We start from the raw sequence: 22074 nt of genomic DNA, 5'->3' as shown, positions 1-22074 counted from the left end.
GTTGGGTGGTATGTGGTACTTTTGGTGTGGGAGTCGTATGCGTGAAGACGGACTGGTGACGGCCTCATATTTACTCTCATTCTCGTGGCTGATGCGGTATTGACAAAATGATAACTTTATGAGCGTACGGATGTTGCCTTAGACAACATATGAGAAGCCGGACTTGACCCTGCGAAGTCTCAGATACCATTGCGAATCAAAGATGAAGAGATGGACTAAATCTCGATTTTACGCCGCTATGGTCAATCAGGCAGCGATTCCCTCTACACACCCGCCGAGGGTTTGACGAGATGTAACTGCGAGGCGCATGTACTACGATGCGCTCCATCGTCGGGATATTCACTGAAGTGCGGCATCTCCACAGCGCGACCGTAGTCCCATACCGCCACATTGAACTCCCCCCCCCGCCAGTCTATCCGACTGTACTCTGATCCTCTCCATCCCGTCGCTAGTCGTGCCCATGCCTGGCAATCATGGCCGGTCTGTTGTCGGACAATATCGGCATCTGGTTGACGGTACGTTGCAGCCTTCGAAACCCCAAAACTGCACAGTCCTGCTCTTGCTGGCGAGCACATGCTATCCACTACCAGTCTCGGCTGCACGTGCTTTCCAGTGCGTAGACTTGCATGCCGGATCCACCGGTCCTCGGGGGCGTCGCCAACCCTTCAAGTCGGGATATGGCGCGGGTTGAACATTTCCATGCCGGTTAATTCACCGCTATGCCCTCTAGCTCATGGCATTAACCATAGTAAACGTCATCTTTATGCACGGCGTATGTCGAATAACAAGCAGCCTGCATCACAGTCATCAGTTTTTACCGCTCCGAAATCACAAACACACACAGCCCCCTCACGAACCTATCCAAATCGCCCTCGATCGGATCCCAAACATCCGTAACCTCCTCGTTGTATATATCGGTATGCTGCGAGACGGACTTATCCCCGCCCAGTTTCCGTTTGGCGATTTCGGCGACTGTGACGGCTTTGTTGACCGCGTTGCCTTTGCCGGTTATTATGATTGTGGTGTGTTTGCCTTCCTGAGAAAAAAAAAAAGCGTTGGTAAATGAGAATAAAGACCACCGACAGATGGCGAAAGTCGTTGGCAGACTCACCTTGTGCAACTTGATGATGTTCTCGACCAGCTTGTTGATCTTCCCACCTTGTGATATCCGAATCTCGTTGGGAGCCAGCGGCGCTGCAACCGGGTCCTGCCCAACACTGGTCCTTCTGTACTTCTCCATATCTTTATAAACTACAAAGCTGGAAAACGATTGGAAAAAGTGTGCCGGTTGCAGACAGGGCAGGTCCCAGGGAGGGGTAGTCGAGCATGCTCGAGGCAAGCAAACCGTGGCTCGCGTCGCTTTGCTCGTATCTCTCCCCATTTTTGACAGCTCCTTTGACAGCCCCGTTTTCCGTAGGAGTATGGCTGGTCCACTTCTCTGTTCACATCTGAACAATTTAGTAAGGTTGTGTAGAGATCACTCATTTCCATGCAGGTTTTGCAAATTCAATGCTTGGCAGAGCCCTTTTTCGAGTTTTTCTTGAAATATGCGGAAACCATGGTTTGGCCATGGCTTGCTTTTGCCCAGCCTTCCCGAGTCATGGCTTGGTTTTGCTCCATATGTTGAAACCACATACTGCGCGGTTTAGGGCACAGGACCAAGCGAAGCAAGCAAAAGCCAAGCGATTCCCCTAGGTGGCACCGTTCAGGGCACGGTCCAGATCCAGCGCTAACGCTCTCCTCTAGTGCTTTCTTTGGAGAGGAACCCAACAGCAAGAGCCCTTCTCATTTCTGCCCATCAAATGAATTTCATAACTCCTTATAGCTTCTTTCATTACATTAATAACATGTGTGTATAAAGCGTACGATCCTGTAGGGTAATATGTTGGTTTCTACTGCTATATACGTTGTCCTGCAACCTACGCCGCAATTCCCTCTACTGTATTCTACCTCTACGACCGATAGCCACAAAGAGTCCAGTAAGTAAGTCCCTCTAAGCAGCGGCCATAAAAGCCACAGCGACGGCACCCATCAACGCTCCACTGACAACCACGGTGTCCTTCAAGCTGCTGGCCCCGGCCTTCGCGGCCTGGAAAGGTGTAGGTGATGTGAATGGCACTGTGGCCGCGGGTTTCAGGGGTGCGGTGGGAGGGTTGATGAGGCCGTCGGCGGCGGAGATGCATGCGAACTGGGGTAGAGTAGCCATTTGACGGACAGTGAGGGCTTCGCCGTCACAGGTCAGGGCAGCGAGACAGGCTCCAGCGGTCTATTTGAAGAGAGAGATAGGGGTTTTGGGGAACGAATGAGACATAGACAAGCGCAACTACAAGCAATTCTTCGGACAAGTCCACGTACGTTCTGGTTCTGCGGGTTAGAGCACAAAGTATCCCTCGTCATTCCATTGAAGCAGGCAGCACGCTTGGTGGGGTCGCAAGTACCGGCGTGCATGGGTGCGGTGGTGTTTGTCGCAGTTCCGTTGCCTGCAATTGGAACGGTTCCGTTGACGGCTCCTGTGGGACGTGCACCCGCCGAGGAGGTCGTTGCGGTGGCAGTCGAACGGGCGGAGGAGGAAGCGGAGGTGACGGAGGTGGACTGGGCGAGAGCCAAGGGGGCCAGGGCGAGGAGGAGGATGGCGGACTTCATTTCTGGAGCTTGTGGTGGTGGTGGTGAAGAGTGGGAGTTGGGGGTATGCAAACGTTGTTGTTGTGAAGAGCGGGGGGTATGGCAATGAGATCACTTGTGAGGCGAATGGGAGAGAGTGTTCTGAGTTAACGTTCAAGCGGCAATATGGAACCTGCGTTGAGTGATCATGTGCCCGTTCCTTGCCCGAGCAAGCGGCAGGGAAGTGGGAAGTTGGGGTCGCACGAGAGACGCCGCAGCGAGGGAGCTTTGGGTTTGCTTTGGGTTTGGGTCAGAACGCGCCAAGAGGCATCGACGACCGCGCTTTTTCCATCATCCTGCGCTTATTGCACATATTGGGGTAGGAAACCCGCCTTGGCCAAAACGGGGTCGAAAACCTTATCCAAACGCTGCTGGGAAATGGGGCAGCAGGTGGAACCTCCAAACGATATATGTGTATACGACTCTGGAACGGAAACGGACGGTTCGTCTCTAATTTGAAAAGGCAGGAAGTCCCGACATTCCGTTCGGCCATTCTGTCCGTATACCCGAAGTCCCCACCATGCGCGTCTCGGTCGCCGCCCTCTTGGTCCTGGCCACTTCCACCGTCGTCACCTGCCAAGAAAACCCCAGGGACCGTCTCAGAAAGTATGTGTCTATGGAAGGGAAAACGTTTCGGACTTGGTCTCTCGTGTTGCGTAGCTAACCGAGGACCTTCCAATCCAGTGCCGTGTTGAGCTCGATCCACGAAGCCACGACTAAGGAGTCTAGGTCACTGGCAAGGAGGAGTACTCCGCTCTCATGGACACTGGCGCTTGGGGTATGTTGAGTGATTAAAGGACTGTGAGTGTGCCTAGCGGCAGGGACTGAGGGAGGGGCGCAACCCTTGGGAAAACGTGAGGAAATGGACATTAGAAGCAACGTTGAGAGACTCGGGAGGAAACGAACATACGAGTGCAAAATAACCAAGCGTCAGTTAACGATGAATTTCTCTCTAATCTTTCCGTTCACGCCCATAGCAAACCGTGCAATTGAATCTGGGCACCCCGCCACAAACGTTCGAATCTCTTGTCGACACAGGCTCACCAGACACCTTCGTCCTCGGCGACCAATGCATGTCCTTCGCCTGTTTAACCGGCCAGCAATTCAACGCCCCAAGAAGCTCGACCTTCCGGCCCACTACTGCGGCCGTGCAGCTCCACTACGCCGATGACACAAACGTCACGGGTATAGCTGCCCAGGACGTACTTACTCTGGACGGCCAGACGCTGTCAAATTTCACATTTGCCTATATCCAGCACTACGAGCAGGAGAATACAGTAGTAGCGACCCACTCGGCGTTACTCGGGATGAGTTTTCCGCTTAAAGGCCTAATGCCCGGGTCGCCGTCCATCAAACCCCTAGGTTCCTCCACCGTTCAACAGCTTCTGGGATCCAACATCACCCGCTTCAGCTTCCTCCCCAGCTTCAGCGGCGCAAGAAAGGGCCGATTAACCCTCAACAACACAGACTTCGGCACCGACGTAAACACCTCCGCCGGCACCCAATGGATCAACCTCACCGCCCCAGTTGACACAGTGTACGAAGCGTTCTGGGCGCCTAAATGCAAATCCATCACCATCGCCGGCGCCACATCCCCAGCACAACCCTTAAACGACCTCCCCATCCTCCTCGACACCGGAACAACATTCACCATCCTCCCCGGCCCAATCGTCACCTACCTCGGCACAACCCTCGGCGGCGAGCTCGCCAAGTTCCCGTCCGCCGAGGCGCCCATCGTCTATAAAATTGCCTGTGCGAAGGCCGCGACTATGCCGAATGTGGTTTTGGAGTTGAACGGCGTGAAGGTGTCTGTGCCTGCGACGGCGTATGTTCAGAACTCGTTCTTTTCGGACGGGTGTATTATTGGGTTTGTGGGGACGCAGGGGGCGTTGGGTGGGAGCATGGGGTTGGTTGGGATGAATGTGTTGAGGTGAGCATCCTGGGCGATTACGTAGGTGTTTCTTATGACAGGCTGAGTGTCTGTGTTGAACATCCTGATTTTTTCCATCAGGGCATTCTACACAACATGGGACTTCTCCGCCCGCAGCGTCGGTTTCACGCCATTAGCCGACGTGCCCGTGCCGAAAGGCACAATCATCGAATCAGCGGCGTCCACATATACATCCTCGTCCTTCGCCAGTATCGCCAGCATCGCCGTCGCGTCTGCGCTGGTCATGGCGTGGTAGTATGGCGTGCGCCTTCCATCTTCACATTCTTGTATATAGCACATCTTATGCATTATCCCCTCATTTAGACTCCCCCGCTTAACGCAGCTAATTCGTGGCTTAGCAGACACAATGGCGTATGGGTGGAATAGAAATAGAACCTTTTACCTCGCACGGCGTTTTACTTGGCCAATCCATTCGTCTGGAAACCAATGACAGATCTTGGTTGAATGTTCCATGCTGATGTGAACACGCCCTCGCTCCCTCGGCACAGCAAGGCTCATCTTGGTGACGTTTCTTCACATGAATTTTCACCTCCCACACACCACGTACGCTACATTATACCGAATGTCGGCAAGGCGTTAGTCATTCGGCATGCGCCTTCCATCTTCACATTTATGTATATAGCACATCTTCCTCGCCTTTTGTTCTGCAAGTGCAGTGGTAGCAGGGAAGGGCCAGAAACAGGGGTGGCAGAACCGGGGTTTGTGCACCCACGAAACCAAAGAGAGCACAACGCGACCGGTCAATTGACAGCAAACTGACGTTTTTTCAATTCTCCAGAACCGGGTGAAGAAGTTTGATACATGAAACGGATGACTGGACTCAATGTTGCATACAATTGTAAAAAAAAAACTCTATATACGACTGGCGTAGAGTTCTCCCACCCTTCTGTAAACGTTTGTATCACCTCACAACACCCACTCTACGCAAATCCTCACCCTACAACTCCCTCCCCCCAACTACCTCCTAACATACCTCAAACTCTGCATCAACCAAAGCGCAACACTCAACAGCGTCAACGACCCGCTCTGATGCGCCGCCGCCAACGGGGTCGGCACAAAGTATAGCAGTGTGCAGATCCCCAGCGTCGCTTGCACACCCACCATGGCCAGCAGGGCGTTGGTCGCGAGACGCGGAGTCCGCGGGAGGGTGAAGCGGCGGGAGGCGAGGAAGAGGGTTAGGATTGTTGTTGCAGTTGTCATCGCCTTTGAAAAGATCCACGGGTTAGTGCGGGTGGGTATGAGGGATATGTGATGGAGAGAGGGGCAAACGAACCATGACGCGATGGTTGAACTGCACGGCAGCTGGATTCTCTAGGAGGTTCCGCCACCAGGGTAAGGGGTTCGGGTTACGGTCGGTTTGTGTGGAGTAGGCCCACATGTCGGAGGGGACGAGGCCTTCGCCCATCTGAGGGAACTCGTTGTAGATGAGGCCGGCGTCGAGGCCTGCTACCAAGCCGCCTGTTGAACGTTGGAGATCAGAGTCCGTCATCATTCCCAAGTTGCTTACCGACCCAGCTGACACCAGCAGTCAGCACGGAACGGCTAACATACCTGAAAGCGCCGTCAAAAACACCAACCCAGCCACCGCCCTCGAGTACTTCGCAAACCGCCTTACATCAACCGTCGCCAACGCCGCCTTGACGCTGTTCTCAACGGCCACGGATGCCTTCACGCGGTTAGCGCGCAGAATGTCCAGGCCGGTGACGAGCATGATCGAGTAGATGGTGAACGCGGACCCTAAGTGAGCTGTGAGCCAATAGTGGCTTACGCGTGGCACAGCGTGGGCGGTTTCCATGAGTTCGGGGGAGAGGCCGCTGCGGACCATGAGCCAGCCGAGGAGGCCCTGGTGGGAGACAGCTAACATCAATATGGCTGAAAATGGGATTGCAGAGGTGAACCTGGAAGCCTACCTGTGCCCCGATGAGTGTCGCGACGAGTAATGATCTGTTCCGGATGGTTTTGCTCATGTATCCCTTGTAAGCAAAGTATGCGCCAGGGATGATGAACGAAAGCCCAATGAACCGCCCGACCATCCTATGCGCCCATTCCATATAAAAGATAAACTTGAACTCCGGCAGCGTCATCCGATGGTTCATCCTATCACAACAATGCAAACCATTAGCATCCCTCTCTCCAATCCCGTCCATCCCCCCACCTGTAGAACTGGTACTCACAGCTTGAACTCCGGAAACTGCTTGTACTTCTCAAACTCCTCCTCCCACTCCTCCTGCGTCCGCGGCGGTTTCATCCCCTTGATCAAATTCCACTCTACGATCGATAACCCGCTCTCCGTAAGCCGCGTGAATCCGCCCAGGGCGACGATGCCGAAGACCAGGGAGCCGCAGAAAAGGTACCAGTAGCCGACTATGGGTTTGCTGACGGTTTGCTCTTCGCCGGGGTTCGAGTTTGCGTCGTGGTGGTTGGAGGAGGTTGTGGAGGGTTGGGGTGCTGTTGTTGCAGTGGTGTTGCTGATGGGACTGGCGGCGTCTGGGGTGACTGTGGTGGCTACTCCGCGTGCCGGTGGGTTGCCCCGCCATGCGATAGATCCCGAGAGTCCAGAGACTATCGACAGCGAAGGAAGCGAATGGTCGGCGACATACTGCCGCTGCCTAAGAAGGACGCTAGCGACCTGCGCCGGTCGCTTCGAGGAGAAGAATCGTGCACCCGCCGAACAACTTTTCCCTACGGTCGCGGCGCAAAAGCCTGAAGGAAAAAACAACGACGGCGATGCGCTACAGTATATTCGACTTGGCGGCGATGTAGCGGCGACGACTGAGCGGGCCGCCGATACGAACGAAGGTATCCTTTGTGCCATCGTCGGCCGTTCTTGGGGCTGAGGTCGAAAATGGTAGAGCTCACCAGAGGGACTTGATTGCGAGAGTGCTTTTGAGCGGAAAGGGAAAATCTGGTGCTCGACGCGCGAGATCAAATTCCGACGCGTTCAGGTTAGGGTTAGCCATTGCATTCGATACGGGCATCGTTTTTCCACGTTGTCCAGATCCAGTCGGAACGGCAAGGCACTCGACTGCTAATAAAGTATCCGAGTTCGAGGGAAGGAAATCGATCTTATGTATGTGCTTCTGGACAATTTTCCTTTCCGCCGGCTACTTCTACTCTTTGCTACTCTCGTCAGGTTCCAATGCCCTGAATTACCTCAACAATAGGCACCCCGGAGAATGTGTACAAAGAGTCCTTTCTCATTGCCGCGCGCTCTCCGTGCGAAGCTACCGGTGGCTGTGCAAGAGAAGGTTACTCGGGGACGACGCGCCCAATGATCTGGATATCTGATCATTACCTTTGAGTTTGGCAATGAAGACCCTGCGGAGGGATCATTCCACGACGCTCACAGAATGTGTGTCATCTCTACTTCCGCCCCTGCCCCGCTTTTCTGCGAGTCATTCCTCTTTCAGTGAACGAGGTCTTCTTCTACCCGCCGCACCTCTGCGAGTCTGTCCTCTAGATATAGTCGGAGACGATCAGCAAGCCGTGGCTCTTTTGCTCGGTTTTTCCTGCTACTCAAGCCGACGTTCTTAGCCTTGTTATTCTTCGTCGATAAGCTCTTCTATCCCCCACTGATCGGCCCTTCCCGCATCCTCCGCTGGCAGACGCTGCTCGGCAGGCTACCACTAGCGCAGAGGAAAACAAGGACAACCAAGAAAGCGCTTCCTTTACACGCCTACAGACACTCCTGCTTCAATTGATTGCCTCCAGGTTGTATCATTGATTCAGCTAGGCGAGAACCACTCGTGGTCGTCTGCTGCGCCAAACGATAAGCGGAAGATTTGCCAGGTGCGGCCATAATACATGCGAGGATGTGGTTGTGTTGTCGGAGCAACCGAAACAGGCACAGGAGCCACGGTCTGCACCGCTGTCTGAACGTGGATAACGGCGTGTGCCGGGGGCGCCGGACGAGGAGGGGTGTCCATGGAGAGTCGGACGGTTGTGCGGTGGACGAGGGGACCGGATCTGAGGAACCAGGGGCCCGCGGAATGTAGCGAATAGGCTTGTCCATTTGAGCAGGGGCTGGTGACGCTGGTAGTTTCATATGGGCGCCTCATCACGCGCGGATTCTTGTTCGATCCTCGGCAAAGATCTCCTCTTCTGCTATCAGGGGCTGCTCATCCAGCGCTTTTCTGCTAATCGCTTCTCTTCACACAGCTTCTTCGTTAGCCCTAAGATTTTCTAGCCGGCGCATCTACCAGCCCTAAGATTTTCTAGCCGGCGCATCTACCAGCCCCCTTTCGCTTCTGCGTCGATAATCTGTTAATCGTCCTTGAACCCATCGCTTATCTTCGGCAATTCGGAGATGTCGAGCCAGTTTCCTCTTCGACCCATCGCTCCTCTTTCCCGGCCGCTCTTCAGCTTATCTCTCCTTCTCAGTTTATCAGAAACTGCTCAGCCAATTCTTCTCCGACTGCGGATCCCAACTCATTGCGTGGGTGGATCAACGTCCATCGGGCTCGAACGATCCGGCTTCCTAACCATATCCACTCGTTTGAATTTCGCTTTCAGAGAAGATGTACCGATGAACGTCATATCTATATCCGCGCGGCTTGGATCCATGGACATGGGCATAGGACCCTGAGGTGCGCCTGGGATGGTTCAGAAAACGGTGTTGATTGAACTGCGGTCGGCTGGCATGTTCGACCATAGAAATTTTTTCATACGTTTTGGCCTGCTCTCGTTGGGATTCGACTTTGAAAATATCAGATCCGTCCCCAGCGTGCGGTCCAGTGCTCCTTTAAAGACCATATTTCCGATTCGAAGCACTGGTGTTGCCGTGTCCAAGCCCTATCGGGGTGAGAATGCGTGAGCATAAGCACAGCACACACATTCGGAAGGGGTTGGAAGCTTACTATGATGGAAAGGCCTTCGTATTTGGCTGCAGCTGCTTGCACCGTCTCGGCATCGACCTCGGTTCCAAGATCCAGTACGACGTACTTGGTCTGGGAACGCAGGGTCAGTAAAACGTCTCGGAGATGTCAAAGCATCACACGGCGAACGTACCTCTTCCTCCCACTCGTCCTCCTCTCCCCCTTCCTCGCCTTGGGATCCAGTCGTTTGCGGGGCTTTTTGTGTGTCACGGCTCATTGTGGATAGCAGAATGCCGATAACTCCCAGATAACTCCTGAGAGAAAACGCGTCTTATGCGAGGCAAGGAGGACACGTCACTTATGCAAAGGCTTGCGTCCAGAAAGTCGTTGACTTCAAGACCTTGGTGATTCCTTTTTACCGTGGGAACCGCATTCGCTCGCAATACATATAGCCCCAGCAACAGTTTCACCTTCCACTGCCTTCCGCACTCGCTTCACCCCTCACCCCCTCAAACGCCGCTTCCATAATCCACGCCTGTCACAATGTCTGGGTACGATCGCGCCTTGACCGTCTTCTCCCCAGATGGCCATCTCTTCCAAGTCGAGTATGTAAGTGTCATTCTGGAGATCTCCTGTCTTTGTTGTGCCTCCTCACGGCTGTCTAAACGTTGTGAATATATGTCTTTAGGCGTTGGAGGCTGTCCGGAAGGGTACCTGCGCGGTAAGACGTCTGATTTCTATCCTCTTTCCCAGGTGATCAGCATAAGACTTATCAGCTTATCCTCATAGGTTGGCGTAAGAGGGAAGGATGTGGTCGTACTGGGTGTGGAGAAGAAGACAGTGGCGAAGCTGCAGGACCCACGGACTGTCAGGAAGATTGCAATGCTGGATGATCACATCTGCATGACCTTTGCTGGTGCGTTGGCTAGTTACGCTTGAGTGCTACGTATTAGTCCTCCTTGCGAACACGATTCTCAAGCGGCGCGCCCCGCTCTTCTGAACGAAAGGTCTGACTGCCGACGCTCGAGTGCTCATCAATAAGGCTCGTATGGAGTGCCAAAGCCATCGTTTGACAGTCGAGGATCCTGTGTCGGTCGAGTACATCACCCGCTATGTCGCCGGAGTGCAACAGGTACGACCTGATGAACTATTCAGTCGTCAGTCGCATTTCAATGGCCAAACTTCCCTCCCATACTGACTGCTCCTTCCCCGATTACCAGAAATACACACAAAGCGGCGGTGTCCGTCCCTTCGGAATCTCCACGCTCGTCATCGGCTTCGACTCTGACAAGACGCCCAAGCTGTATCAGACCGACCCCTCTGGAATCTACTCGGCGTGGAAAGCCGCGTCGATCGGCAGGAGTTCAAAGACTGTGCGTGAGTTCTTGGAGAAAAACTACAAGGAGAACATGGATCGGGATGAGACGGTTAAGCTGGCTATTCGCTCGCTACTTGAGGTGCGTTTGTGCATTCACGCAACTTCTCATCGTCGGATGGTATTTGATTGTTGGGTGTACGCGATAGATTGTGCAAACCGGAGCGAAGAACATTGAGGTTGCTTTGATGGGCGTCGATGGTATCCTAAGGGTATGTTCGCTGCAGAAAAGACCTGCCATTCACATAAAGCTCGTCATCTGACCAGTTTATCGTCTGTTTCAGACTCTGGAATCATCCGAAGTAGAGGAAGTGACGGCTCTCATCGAGAAGGAGAACGCAGCGGAGGTGAGTCTTGACGGCATCTCGCACTATTCCCCATTTACTTTCCATTGATCATGTCATTCCTCCCCGTTCAGGCCGAGAAGAAGAGCAAAAAGAAGCCCGAAGCAGCAGCAACGGGAGAGGCCAGCACTAGCACCTAAGACCGCACCCAGGGCTCTTCCCGCACTAGTTGTACATAAAGAATAGCGATGATGAAATGATGCAGAAGATAAATTACAAAAGGGATGTGCTGCTGTACATGTCTCGGCTCCGGGCCGTTTGTGTCTACGTGTATTCCACTACGTATTGTGGGGCGTTCTTTTCCCTCCATCTAGGTATTCTGACGCCTGCTCACGGCAATAAATGACCGGGCCCTATCTCAGAGCTTCAGTGTCAAGGACTCTCCATCCAGAGCCACTTTGATCAACGAGTCGAACTGCGAGTTCAGCTCCTCCTCAGTCACCGACACCTTTTTCGAGATCCTCTTGATCGTCTTTTTCCGCAGTTCAGCGATGGAAAGTTCCGATGTCTGCAATGAGGAAACGCTTAAGTGCCTGCCGGCCCTCCACCCGAAAAGGTAATCCACTGCGCCCGCTTCCTGCATACCTTCTTCAACACCTTCTTAATCGCCCCCGCAAAGTCAACAGCAGCATCAACTCCACTCCCCGCCTCGACAACAACCTCATCCACCTTCACTGCCACATCCACCTCCTTCTCAACAATCTTCGCCTTCTTGCTCTTCTTCTTCTCCTTCTTCTCCTTCTTCTCCTCCCCTTCCTCAGCCTCCCTCGGCCTCTTCTCCGTCTTTGTCACCTCTTCCGTGACAACTGTGGTCGTGATAGTGGTACCGGTGCTGGTAGCGGCTGCGGCCTCGGCGTTTTTGATCTGGTCGATGAGGGAGAGGGACGCGGGTGCTTTTGCGATGTTGGATTTGGAGTCGGGGGTGGGTGTTGGGGTGGATGCAGCTTTTGCTTGTTTGTTGTTGTTGTTTTGTTGCTTGTTTGCGCCCTGCGATTCTCGTGTAAGTGCTTGTTCCACCTTAAGATAGGTGAGGTTTAGGGCGCGACTGCGACTGTACCTTCTTAGGCCCTTTGTACAGCGCTCCCTGGTACTTCTCAGCTTCCGAGATGCAGCTCGTGTGCGCCTTGTACTGTTGAATGATGAAATCGTCATCAGCAATACTCGCGCATTGACTTGCCAAAATCCACCATACATACGTCAGTTCCCTGGAATGTAGTCGAGCAGTCTAAAACAAGACGCCAAAGGAGTCAATTACCGAATGCCCATCGACGCAAAATACAGCCGGCTTCCCCCGAAACACCAGCCCGTACCCCTCACCTATACAAGTGAACTGCGCATAGTGGCAGCGATAGGTGTGTTGGTCGAGCTTGGCCTTCTTCAGGGTTTCCTGGCACGAGTCGCTGTTTTCCGCAAATGACACGGTGGGGAAAGCTGGTTAGATAGGCGACGGAGGTGGAGGCAAAGGGTCGGTGTTTACGAACCAGACGAAAGAGACCATCCTGAGTGTTTAATTAAGAGCAGACGGAGATATCGAACGGTGAACAAATGTCGAAAACTACCAGTGGCATACGAGAAGGAAAGAGTAAAGCTCAGGATAACGAAGTTCCAATTTTAAACTTTCGCGTACAGACGTCCTCGTCACGTGTACTTGCGCTGAGGTCAAATTCCTCTGCTTTTCAGCTTTCCCCCAAGAGGTCCACCTCATCTGCAAGACGAAGGCGTGAAGGAGGAGTCCATAGCCGAGCACTTCGCTGCCATACGTTCCGGTTCCAAAAGCAGCGAGTGGTCGGTATATTCCTCGGTAAAGTCATGCGATAAAGTATCCGACGCAACACAATGCTGCAACCATCACCACCCTCTCAACAATCACCATCCCTGCCGCCCCCGGAGTCCTCATCACCAGCAGACTGCCTCGCCTGCCGCATCACGGGCACCGCAACCTGTATCGGCGTCGCGACCTACGTATTATACGAGCGCAGCCAGCTGACCTTCGACCCTGCGGCGTCGACCTCACGCAATGCACTCAGGAATTTCAAGTGGCATAGAGGGTTGTTGGGTGTTATGGGCGCCGGTGCGTGACGTTCGCGTTTTTGGAGTGTCTTGCTTCGGTGCTTTCAGGGATGCTCCAAGCGATGAATGGTTGGGTAGGCGCGACGGCATAGGAGGAACAACACTCACTTTCCTTGTAGGTTTCATCGGATTGGGTGTGTTTCGGGCTACGATGTGAGAGATAGCTTTTACCGCGATGTCCGGACGCTTCTCCGATCTTGTCGCTGGGACGAAATGGCTAGTGTGAAAATCTTCGCTACTGGTCCGTTGAGCCTCCTCATCAGCGGTATCAGCGGACCCGTACTGGCGTATACACACAAGAAAACGCTAGGCGTGCCTTTGCGCGCTAGGGCTGGTGATGAATGAAGCAGGATGGGGGTATCTATTTTCATAATCGAACAGCTGCATGTGCAGATTCTCCTATCCTTTCATCGTCCCATGTCATCATTCAATGGACGTACAACACCAACGCCTCTCATGCGAATCTACAACTCTAATACACACTGCCATTGTACCACGAATAAACGCGTCAATTGTCTATGTGCTGGAACTATACATGTATCCCCTGCTGCCCAGCCGCAAGGGTGGTCGCGCGGTTTCCCCGGATGGAAGGTGGCGGGCATTGGTGGTACGCGCTTGCTGAGACACGCCAGGCTGCACGTAGTCAGGCGCGAACATATTCGGATTCTGGATTGAGACTTGCGATGGAGGGCAAGCCGTATGCGCGCAGCGGTGGGCGTCACGGACGGAATGTGGGAGAGGATGGTTCGAGTATAATGTCGGAACGATGGACAATAACCCTTGGCTCGCGGCTGGTGGTGTGAGGATTTGGTGGCCGAGTTGGGATGAGGGGAGGGGTGGGATTTGGGCAGGCAGGTGGGCGAATGTTTTCCGTTGTGGTGTGGATCTCCTGTGGGGATGCTGCTGTTTTTGTTGTTGCCCTGGGCCGCTCCCTTCTGGCCGTTGCAGTACACCGCTTGTCACCGGAAAGGGGGGGAGGGCCTGTGTGACGACGGTGGTGTGATGAGCGTTAGGCGTGTAGTCCCAAGTGTGCTCACATGCCCCTCCGACCGGAGACGATCGTGTCTGCAGCATCGGCGGTGTCGCCGCGTTTGTCAGCATTCTCAGGTACGCCTGATGTCCCATCGTCTGCGGCGTGAGCGGCACATTATTCGGCGTCATGCTGCCGGGCGTTCCGAAAGCGGAAGACATTGTGCCAGTATGTGTGCTGCTATGGTATCGGTGAGGTGTACGGTGAATGTGATGTCTCGAGTATTGTGGAACTCCCTTCCACGCCGTCAGCAAAGATACGTCAGGCGTGGTCCCAGGTCCGAGTTGTGTATGTGCGGGCAACGACCAGCGCGTAGGTGTTTCGGGCTCCGCCCTTTGCTGAAATTGAGGATACGCCGATGACGGAACGATGCCCGGCATCTCGTCAGCGTCGTCAGGAAGCAAGGGCCGGACGTAATCTCCTTGAGGGTCGTGGCACAGTGGATCAGAAGACAGGAGCGGATCATAACTGTTTGATGGGGCTGTCGGCTTGTATTGCCTTGCAGGAGGCGGATGAGTTACAGTAGCTGGTCCGAAGCGGGGTTGTTGCGGTGGCAGCGTTGGGGGCGGTTGAAGCGACCCAGCGCGGTTCGGCAGGGCGTCTTCGTCTGGGATATCATCTGATGACATAAGGTCCCTGGCGACTTCGTTGATCATAGCAAGCAGCTCCGCTTGAAATGTTTTTGGGTATATGAAGTTTGCCGGTGGATCTGACATCATCGACATGTCGGAGAAGGATGATACTGATAGATGAGGGTTTCGCTGTTGGAGCGGCGGGGGATAATGTCCTACTTGTTCTGCAGGACACGGTTCAGGTTCCATCGTGTTCGGGATAACTTGGCCAGGAGACGTATCCATTCCCACACTCATGGCCGTGAGGGGATCTTCCGAGGTCATCACGTCTGCCGATGCTCGCACCTTCATGTCTGCGGACGAAAAGAGTGGTGAAGACTCCGTTGGTTGTGAGCCGGGCGATGGTGGTACAGCGGACAATTCGTACATATTCTCCGCTATTGACGTAGCTTCCGATGCTTGCTCTGGTGAGCCCTCGGAAATGTTGACCGGAAGCGTGCGTGTTTGTTGAAGGTCGGTTGGCTCGCCTGAGTCTTCGTCACTGGACGAAGGGTCGTCCGCAGATTTCAGAGGCTCCTGGACAGTATCAGATGAACGGGTGGAATCCGGAGGTGATGCAGCTTTGGACGGCTCTTTCGCCTCTCCCTCGAAACAGTTCGAGCCCGATCCATGCGATTCCGCAGCCTCGCTCTGCGGGGAACTTCGCCACCTCGTCAGTTGCGGTGCGTTCTCCACATCATGATCTCTGGGTCTCATGCGAGGCGATGATGGTGGGGTCTCGAATGTGTCCTCGTCCGTGGCTTCAGCAACATCCATAGCTGAACCGGCCACGGAATCTTCCTGCGCCTCCCCCTCGGCAAAGGAGATTGGACTCGGCTGAGCTGACTCCGGTTGGTCCTTCTCTGTCGGCGTGGAGCATGCTGGTGGCAGTGCTTCCGCGAGGTTTCCATCAGTCGACTGAGAGCTTGGCTGAGACTCTCGCAAATCCTGCGCATCATCGTCAATGGGCGATGTGGACAGTTTCCCAATCTTTTCTGTGGCAGAGACCGCATCTTCGAAGGATGAGCTTGGTTGATGCTGTGCTCTGGATTCGTCGTCGCACAAAGGCGCAGCAGCTCGCGGTCCAACGGAATCCTCTTGAATCATCGCATTTGCCGACGCTAGCTCGGAATCTAATGGAGGATCTTGCGGTACATACCCGACTGTCGTCGCTACGTCGGTTGGTGATCCCGGTTCTGAGCAAGGACTCTCAGTGGCCTTCGCGGAACATGATCGTAATGGCGATTCGTTCTGCGCCTCATCTGTAACCGTTGGAGGTAACTGCGAAGCATCCATAACCTCATTCGAACACATCGCGTTTGATAGTTGATCGATTGTGTCCTCAACTTCATCGTTCGCTTGAGAAGGCGAAGATGGCAGCGGAGTGACATCAGCCTCTTCTGATGCGGAAGAGGTTTCGTGTGGTGGTGACGAGGTGAGAAGTTGTGCCGCCTCTTCCTCGATTGGTGGCGACGGTGTGAGAGAATGGGCGTATTCGTCCTCGACAGTAGAGATAGACGTAGTGGGCGACACTATTTGCAAGGTTTTACCTTCAAACTCGGTTACTGAAGGTAACTGACAGGGGCCATCGAATTTCGTCTCTTCAGTCGAAGCAGGCGATGACTGTCCCCCAATCGACTCTGAGACGCCATTAGCCTCGCCCAACTGAGGGGCGGTTTCGAGCTCCGTCACCTTGGTCGGAGCAGGCGATGACTGTTTCGTTTGCGGATTCTCAGCTGGTTGAGACGGGGCGTCGAGCTCCTCTGCTTCGACCGAACCAGGCGAAGGCCGTTCAACCGACTTCGAGACCTGATCCATCTCAGTGGATGCGGCCAGCAAAAGCCCAGTCGTTCCCCGTGCAGTCTGGTGGGCAGCCGCAGAGTTCTGAGCTAGCTTGGATGAAGTCTCGGCAAGCTCTCCGAACGAGCCAATGTCTACCATCTCGCTGTGCTCAGCGACCCTGCTGTCCGCTGCACGGTGAGCTGGTGCAGCTATTGCCCCCGACCCCGAGGGCGAGTTCATGACGGGTGCCGATGAAGCCACCTGAGAAAACTTCTTCCCTGCAGCCATGCGTGGCTTGTCCGTGGACCGGGGCGACACTTGCATAGGAGGCAAAAACGAGCTCAAAATCGGCGGTGGCCTCGCATCAGCCACCGAGCTTTGCTGCGACGCGGTAACAACCTTCGGTGGCATCTTAAGGCGAATCCTCCGCACGGGCATCGAGGAGGAGAACATGCTGTCGTCCCTGCGACGCTTTTGAGGGGTTACGGATGGGAGGGAAGACATGGCGGATAATCGGGACGGGCTTGTGGTGTTCATGTCGTAAGAGAGATGGATCTTGTGCGGTGGGAGGAAGGGGGATTTGATGGAGTTTAGTGTTGCGGGTTCGGTTAGGATGTTGAGGGGTTCTGTGCCGACGATGTCAATCTCGGTCTGCAAAAAGCCATAGTGTTAACAACAGGGGTGAGGAAAAAAAGGAACAAAAAAGAGCTGCCATTTAACCTCATTATCCTCAGGTTGTGGCTCGGGTTCAGGTCTGGATATTGACGGAGCAGGCGTAGGTGGCGGTGGCGGTGGCGAGCTGGTATCGATGACCTTCGGCTTTTGGCTTTCGCGCTCAACGAAGGGATTGGCCTCATCATGCATCACCTGTCCTTTCTTCTCGCAATACGCTTCTGTCCTCGAAGCAGCGGGTTCCTTCGTTTCGATCGGGACTGTGGTTGAAGCTACCGCATCGAGTCGCTTCTGCTCCTGATAGGCTTCAATCCTCGCTAACGTGCTCGGATTCGTTTCGCCTTCCTCGTTCAGGGGAGCGAGCCCATCGTCCAGCTTTCTGACCTTCGCAGGCGGTTCGGAAGTATCTTGCTCTTCTTGCAAGCCTGCCTTACGAGGACGCTTCAATCTCTCCAGTACGTGGTCGAGGTCCTGGAAGTTCGCTTGTGACAGCCAGAGTCTGTGAACGGATGAATTCACATGCTGCAAATGATGGAAAGAATTGGAGGTGGGCCTTGAAGATGAAGGAACGGAACGGGACATACCTCTTGGAAGACGTCATATTTCACATTGCAATTCTCACAGAGCCCTGGGCGAGTGTAGAAAATCTTTCCAGCAGGAGGAGCCGTGACTACATCAACGCGTTCGACACTCTTCGCTTTCGTTGTCGATTTTTCGCGGCGTTTGGTGGTTGGCACAGCAAGCTGCCGGTTTCCCAGGTCCTTGATGCTCCGCGTCTCAAGCACCTCCCTTGGGGGCAACGCCGCGGACATCGTCACCAGTCCGGAAGCCGCCGAGATACCTTGAAAGGCCCGACGAGGGGTTACAGGAGGTAGTGGCGGCTGTTCTTTCGACACAGCAGGTGCTGGAGCGACCACATCCGCCAGCGGTACCCGCTCTTCCATGTGTTTATCGTCTCCGCTGCCAGCATCATCCGAAACAGTTTCCGAGGTGGGGCGGCGATGAAAAGCACACATGCCCTGGCGATCGCGAAGATCAATGTATGGCCACCGGGCCGCGGCTGGATTCTTTGTATCCTTGTACTCGCGTATCAGTATAGGTCTATACGCCTCATTGAAATCCTCGAGAAGTACATATCGTTCGCGAAAGACGTGAAATGGGATGGCCTCTTGTTCCACGTCCCGGGCTGTTGAGACTCCATAGATGCGTTCCTCTCGAAGATGATCCTGCAGCTTTCGCTCTGGTTCTTGTTCATTCAACTGCTGAAGAAGATCCACTAGTCGTTGGAGATCCCAAACTTTGGGTGATCTGCTCGGAGCTGGAGTGACAGCCCCGTTTGATGCTTTTGGCGTGGCGGATTCGCGACGAGGCGTCTTGGTTGGTATTCCTATGGGACTTGCCTGGGGCGTGGTCCCTTTCAGGCGCGAAGCGAGCGGTTTGGTTGCTGAACTTAGATTGCTCGCAGATGCTTTCGATGCGGACGCGTCGGTGCGCGTAAGGGTCATCCCGGCAGCTTTCGGTAAGGTAAGCACAATGATGTGAGTGACCTTCTTATTCCTGAAGACCTCGACATGCTGGACAGACAGACAATGAGTAAATCAAGCACATCAATCTGCTCAATATTATTCTAATACACACCGATCCTAGTTCCTTCAACTGTTTTTTGGCCTGCACAATAGTCGGACTCTCGAGACAATCGAAGAAGAATCGGTAGGTTTTGAGCATCTGTCTTGCAGACACAACCAATGCATCTCTCTCTGGTTTCGTACGACGCTGTCCACTCTGCCCAGGCGTCTTTGTGGATAACTTTTTGATTGTCGGAGTTCGTGGTGTAGCGAAAACGGCCGGGTTGGGCCGTTCCGCCCTCGGCCCTCCATCCCCATGCATTTGCTTCCCATCTCTGTCAGCGATCGTCTGCATCGGGGTGGTAGGGTGTGTAGGTTTCGCCGGTGTGAAATGAAAGTCTTTTAGGGACAATTTGGGTGTGGAGATACTCCGTGGGAAAGTCGTCTTCGCCTTGCTAGCTGCAGACGGTCCTTCCAGCGAAGGGTAAGGGCGAGTCGGGGTATCATTTTCCTGAGTATGCTGGCGTCTGCGCGCAAAGAGAACGTCCACTGAAGACTGTGAAGAGCAGCTGCGTCTAGATGGTAAGCTCGCAAAGTGGTTTGGGCGAGCGAAGAGAGGAGTTTGTTGACGGTCACGGTTGACGCTCGAGTCCTGCAAAGCGTTCCGCGCTGAAGGCCCTGGCGTCGTGAATTCGGTCTTACGCCGTTTGGCAGCCTCTATGCCGCTCGACTTGGCCACTGGAGTCGAGTCGGCCTGATCGTCGGCCATGTCGAAAGTTGGCGAGCTCAGCGTTATGCGTGGGAACTTCCTCGAAACATCTACGAATCGCTCCGTATACTTGTTTTCCGGAGTTTCTGACGATGTTGTCGCGGTCTCCCTTGCGCACCTAGACGGCTGACTGAGTAAACGGAGTGACTTGCTGACGTTCGCAGACAGAACTCTATTCTGATGGGACGACAGGAATTGGGCTGCGAATGCAAAGCCTTCTTGGAGTCTGCCTTCCCAGTTGGCAGTTTTCGGACAAGGAGAAAGCGCGCGACGCGTGAGAGCCTTCCCCCGCCGCTCATCGGACATCATCGTCATGCGCCTGCTAAAAAAGGCAGAAGTGCCACATTGAAACGCTGCCGACATTGCAACTGCGGGACACTGCGGACAGGGATGCGCATCCTTTGCGGCTTGCTACTGGTAGTGCTGCTTCTTTTGCTCGCAGTGCTAGGCTTGGTGAGCGACTCTTTGATGTTTGGAATACCATGCCTACCCTGTTATTAAAACTTTCGTATTGACCCCCACTCCCCGTCTGAATGCAAACAGTTTCCTTCCTCGACAACCAGCGCATACATTCCGAAAGCCATCCGCGACGACAAAGTCCTACACTACTTCGGCTTCCTACTCCTAACGATAGTCGTCTACTTTACACTTGACCTGTCAACTGTATCGCGCACAGCTAGATATACAGCGGTCCTACTATTCGCTGCCTCCCTGGCCAGCGAAGCACTTCAGAGCCTTGTCGGTATTCTTTGGCACACGGGCAGAGTGTGGGACTCTCAGGATGTCACGGTAATGGACCACTAACGGATTATCGTTTCCGTTTGCCGTCTGACCGATCTCCTTCTACGCAGGCAAATCTGTTAGGCTCTTCAACAGGACTATGCATTTCAGTGGCGGCAGATATGGGATTGCGTCGTATATTGCGACGGAATCGACGCGTTCGGCGGATGCAAGCATTAGGCGACGAGCACGAGACAGCGTTATTAGATGGTGATCTCGATCTCGAGGGCAGCGAAGACGGAGGTGTTATACCACTGGGACGTATGGTGTGAAACCCCCCGATGATGTCAACAGACATGACGTCGCCTGGATAAGCAGCATCACTCTTCACTCGATCCAAAACCGCCACATCTCCAAGTACTCATTCCTCCGATATTCAAACCATTGGGGAATCGCGTCAACGTCGATTTCCTCATATCTCACCACATCCGACAGCCCGCGTTCTTCTCGATCGGCGTTCATAGCATCCAGCGTCGCAAGCAAATAGTCTCGCGCAGGGGCAGCCACGTTTTGGTCACGCAATGAGAAGACTACTCGTTTCTCGAGGGCGAGGAGTAGTTGTTTACTTTTCGGATGCTTGCTTTCGGCGGTGGGGCATGGATGGAGGAGGGCGGGCAGTCGCTGAAGAAAGGCGAATGTGACGGCGTCGTCGTAGATGAGGTCGGCGGCAAGGATAATGGTGCAGTTTTGTTGGAAGTCCGATATTTCCGAGGGACGCCACCTGAAGTCGACAAAGCTGCCACCATTGGATTGTTGCGGAACCTCCTGCGATGTGATCGCCTCGACGTTGCTGCCAAGCTTCGGACACTCCTCGTCCCGGAGATCCAGTCGTCGCACTCTGAGCACGCTATCCACATGATTCTTCACCATATTCCTCTGACACAACCTCAACACCCCGACGTCATCACCCCTGTCTTCCGCGGCCAGATCATCACACACATCCGTTGCATAAACGGTCCTGCACAGCTTTCCGCATAATGCCGCTAGAAGCCCGGCACCGCACCCCAGTTCCAACACTGTCGTTTGCGATGTGAAGAGTATCTCATCATCAGCGGCTTCAGCGTCACTCCCTACGCCGCCTTTCCTCTTGGCGCTCTCGACGGGTTTGATATGTTTGTACCTAGATAGCACATAATCGGCTAGCACCAACGCCCCCATCCACACCTGCAGCCCCACTGCCCGCAGTGGCGTTGCCATCTCATGTTCAATGCAAATATACGCCGGATCACCGGTTTGTAGAAAAGGAGGGATATCTCCATGATAGCCCCGTGGCACGTTGATTCGAAACTTTGTAAGGCGAAGGCTTTCCCCGTGTGTGCGCGCAGGGCCGTTGGACGGGTCGATGTGTACTTCGGAGAGAAAGAGGTCTTCGTCGTCGGGAGGTATTGAGCTCCCCTCGTCTTCGTGGGTTTTGCGGGAGGGTTCTGAGGGTTGCGCGTCGCTGTCACTGGAAAGGTCGTCGTGGTTCGATGGTATTGCAAGTTCAGACTCATATTCGCTGTCTGCGAGTCGTCGTCGCTTCGAGCGGTGTGGTAATGGCTCTTCCGTGTGGGTAGACATCGAATCTGGCAGAAAAAAGTAGCAGAGGTTACTGTACGTTCCGGAGGCGACACGAACGAGCAAACGAACGCAGGACGAGCCCGTCGGACA

At 54.2% G+C, this 22074-nt stretch overlaps 9 protein-coding genes across 9 annotated transcripts; 3 read left to right on the top strand and 6 right to left on the bottom strand.

The window, feature by feature from the left end:
- Positions 1-482: 482 nt before the first annotated feature.
- On the bottom strand, positions 483-1320 carry EV422DRAFT_65447 (uncharacterized protein). The gene is made up of 3 exons (XM_053074278.1): positions 1112-1320; positions 858-1036; positions 483-793 (listed from the first exon to the last, which is right to left on the bottom strand). The coding sequence occupies exons 1-3, from the start codon at positions 1238-1240 to the stop codon at positions 727-729; spliced, it is 375 nt and encodes a 124-aa protein (XP_052925518.1). The 5' UTR covers positions 1241-1320; the 3' UTR covers positions 483-726.
- A 403-nt stretch (positions 1321-1723) lies between these two features.
- On the bottom strand, positions 1724-2904 carry EV422DRAFT_530365 (uncharacterized protein). Its single transcript, XM_053070384.1, has 2 exons — positions 2356-2904; positions 1724-2266 (listed from the first exon to the last, which is right to left on the bottom strand). Exons 1-2 carry the CDS (start codon positions 2641-2643, stop codon positions 1994-1996), a joined length of 561 nt encoding a protein of 186 aa, XP_052925517.1. The 5' UTR covers positions 2644-2904; the 3' UTR covers positions 1724-1993.
- Positions 2905-2932: 28 nt separating this feature from the next.
- On the top strand, positions 2933-5030 carry EV422DRAFT_530361 (aspartic peptidase domain-containing protein). Its single transcript, XM_053070383.1, has 4 exons — positions 2933-3267; positions 3346-3439; positions 3639-4591; positions 4673-5030. Exons 1-4 carry the CDS (start codon positions 3182-3184, stop codon positions 4845-4847), a joined length of 1308 nt encoding a protein of 435 aa, XP_052925516.1. The 5' UTR covers positions 2933-3181; the 3' UTR covers positions 4848-5030.
- Positions 5031-5371: 341 nt separating this feature from the next.
- On the bottom strand, positions 5372-7827 carry EV422DRAFT_64631 (cytochrome oxidase assembly protein-domain-containing protein). The gene is made up of 5 exons (XM_053074275.1): positions 6787-7827; positions 6523-6709; positions 6164-6455; positions 5886-6070; positions 5372-5815 (listed from the first exon to the last, which is right to left on the bottom strand). The coding sequence occupies exons 1-5, from the start codon at positions 7425-7427 to the stop codon at positions 5570-5572; spliced, it is 1551 nt and encodes a 516-aa protein (XP_052925515.1). The 5' UTR covers positions 7428-7827; the 3' UTR covers positions 5372-5569.
- A 960-nt stretch (positions 7828-8787) lies between these two features.
- Positions 8788-9703, bottom strand: EV422DRAFT_596095 (uncharacterized protein; the record flags this gene model as incomplete). The annotated part of the gene is made up of 4 exons (XM_053073602.1): positions 8788-9204; positions 9280-9403; positions 9469-9558; positions 9620-9703. 4 exons carry the CDS (start codon positions 9701-9703, stop codon positions 9041-9043), a joined length of 462 nt encoding a protein of 153 aa, XP_052925514.1. The 3' UTR covers positions 8788-9040.
- Positions 9704-9734: 31 nt separating this feature from the next.
- Positions 9735-11370, top strand: EV422DRAFT_530354 (putative PRE6-20S proteasome subunit). Its single transcript, XM_053070382.1, has 8 exons — positions 9735-10035; positions 10115-10147; positions 10216-10342; positions 10434-10558; positions 10647-10883; positions 10951-11013; positions 11086-11148; positions 11220-11370. Exons 1-8 carry the CDS (start codon positions 9970-9972, stop codon positions 11283-11285), a joined length of 780 nt encoding a protein of 259 aa, XP_052925513.1. The 5' UTR covers positions 9735-9969; the 3' UTR covers positions 11286-11370.
- EV422DRAFT_530351 (LYAR-type C2HC zinc finger-domain-containing protein) lies at positions 11371-12805 on the bottom strand. The gene is made up of 6 exons (XM_053070381.1): positions 12627-12805; positions 12463-12545; positions 12342-12370; positions 12203-12274; positions 11731-12132; positions 11371-11653 (listed from the first exon to the last, which is right to left on the bottom strand). Exons 1-6 carry the CDS (start codon positions 12641-12643, stop codon positions 11504-11506), a joined length of 753 nt encoding a protein of 250 aa, XP_052925512.1. The 5' UTR covers positions 12644-12805; the 3' UTR covers positions 11371-11503.
- A 4-nt stretch (positions 12806-12809) lies between these two features.
- EV422DRAFT_64851 (uncharacterized protein) lies at positions 12810-13552 on the top strand. Its single transcript, XM_053074277.1, has 2 exons — positions 12810-13216; positions 13335-13552. Exons 1-2 carry the CDS (start codon positions 12982-12984, stop codon positions 13370-13372), a joined length of 273 nt encoding a protein of 90 aa, XP_052925511.1. The 5' UTR covers positions 12810-12981; the 3' UTR covers positions 13373-13552.
- Positions 13553-20751: 7199 nt separating this feature from the next.
- On the bottom strand, positions 20752-21984 carry EV422DRAFT_506543 (uncharacterized protein; the record flags this gene model as incomplete). The annotated part of the gene is made up of 1 exon (XM_053068568.1): positions 20752-21984. The coding sequence occupies one exon, from the start codon at positions 21982-21984 to the stop codon at positions 20752-20754; it is 1233 nt and encodes a 410-aa protein (XP_052925510.1).
- Positions 21985-22074: the final 90 nt, after the last annotated feature.

Source organism: Fimicolochytrium jonesii, assembly GCF_025526975.1.
Source record: "Fimicolochytrium jonesii strain JEL569 chromosome Unknown EV422scaffold_12, whole genome shotgun sequence".
Taxonomy (NCBI): Eukaryota; Fungi; Chytridiomycota; class Chytridiomycetes; order Spizellomycetales; family Powellomycetaceae; genus Fimicolochytrium; species Fimicolochytrium jonesii.
Note: the sequence above shows the minus strand (reverse complement) of the source record. Positions and strands in the feature narration are given on the sequence as shown.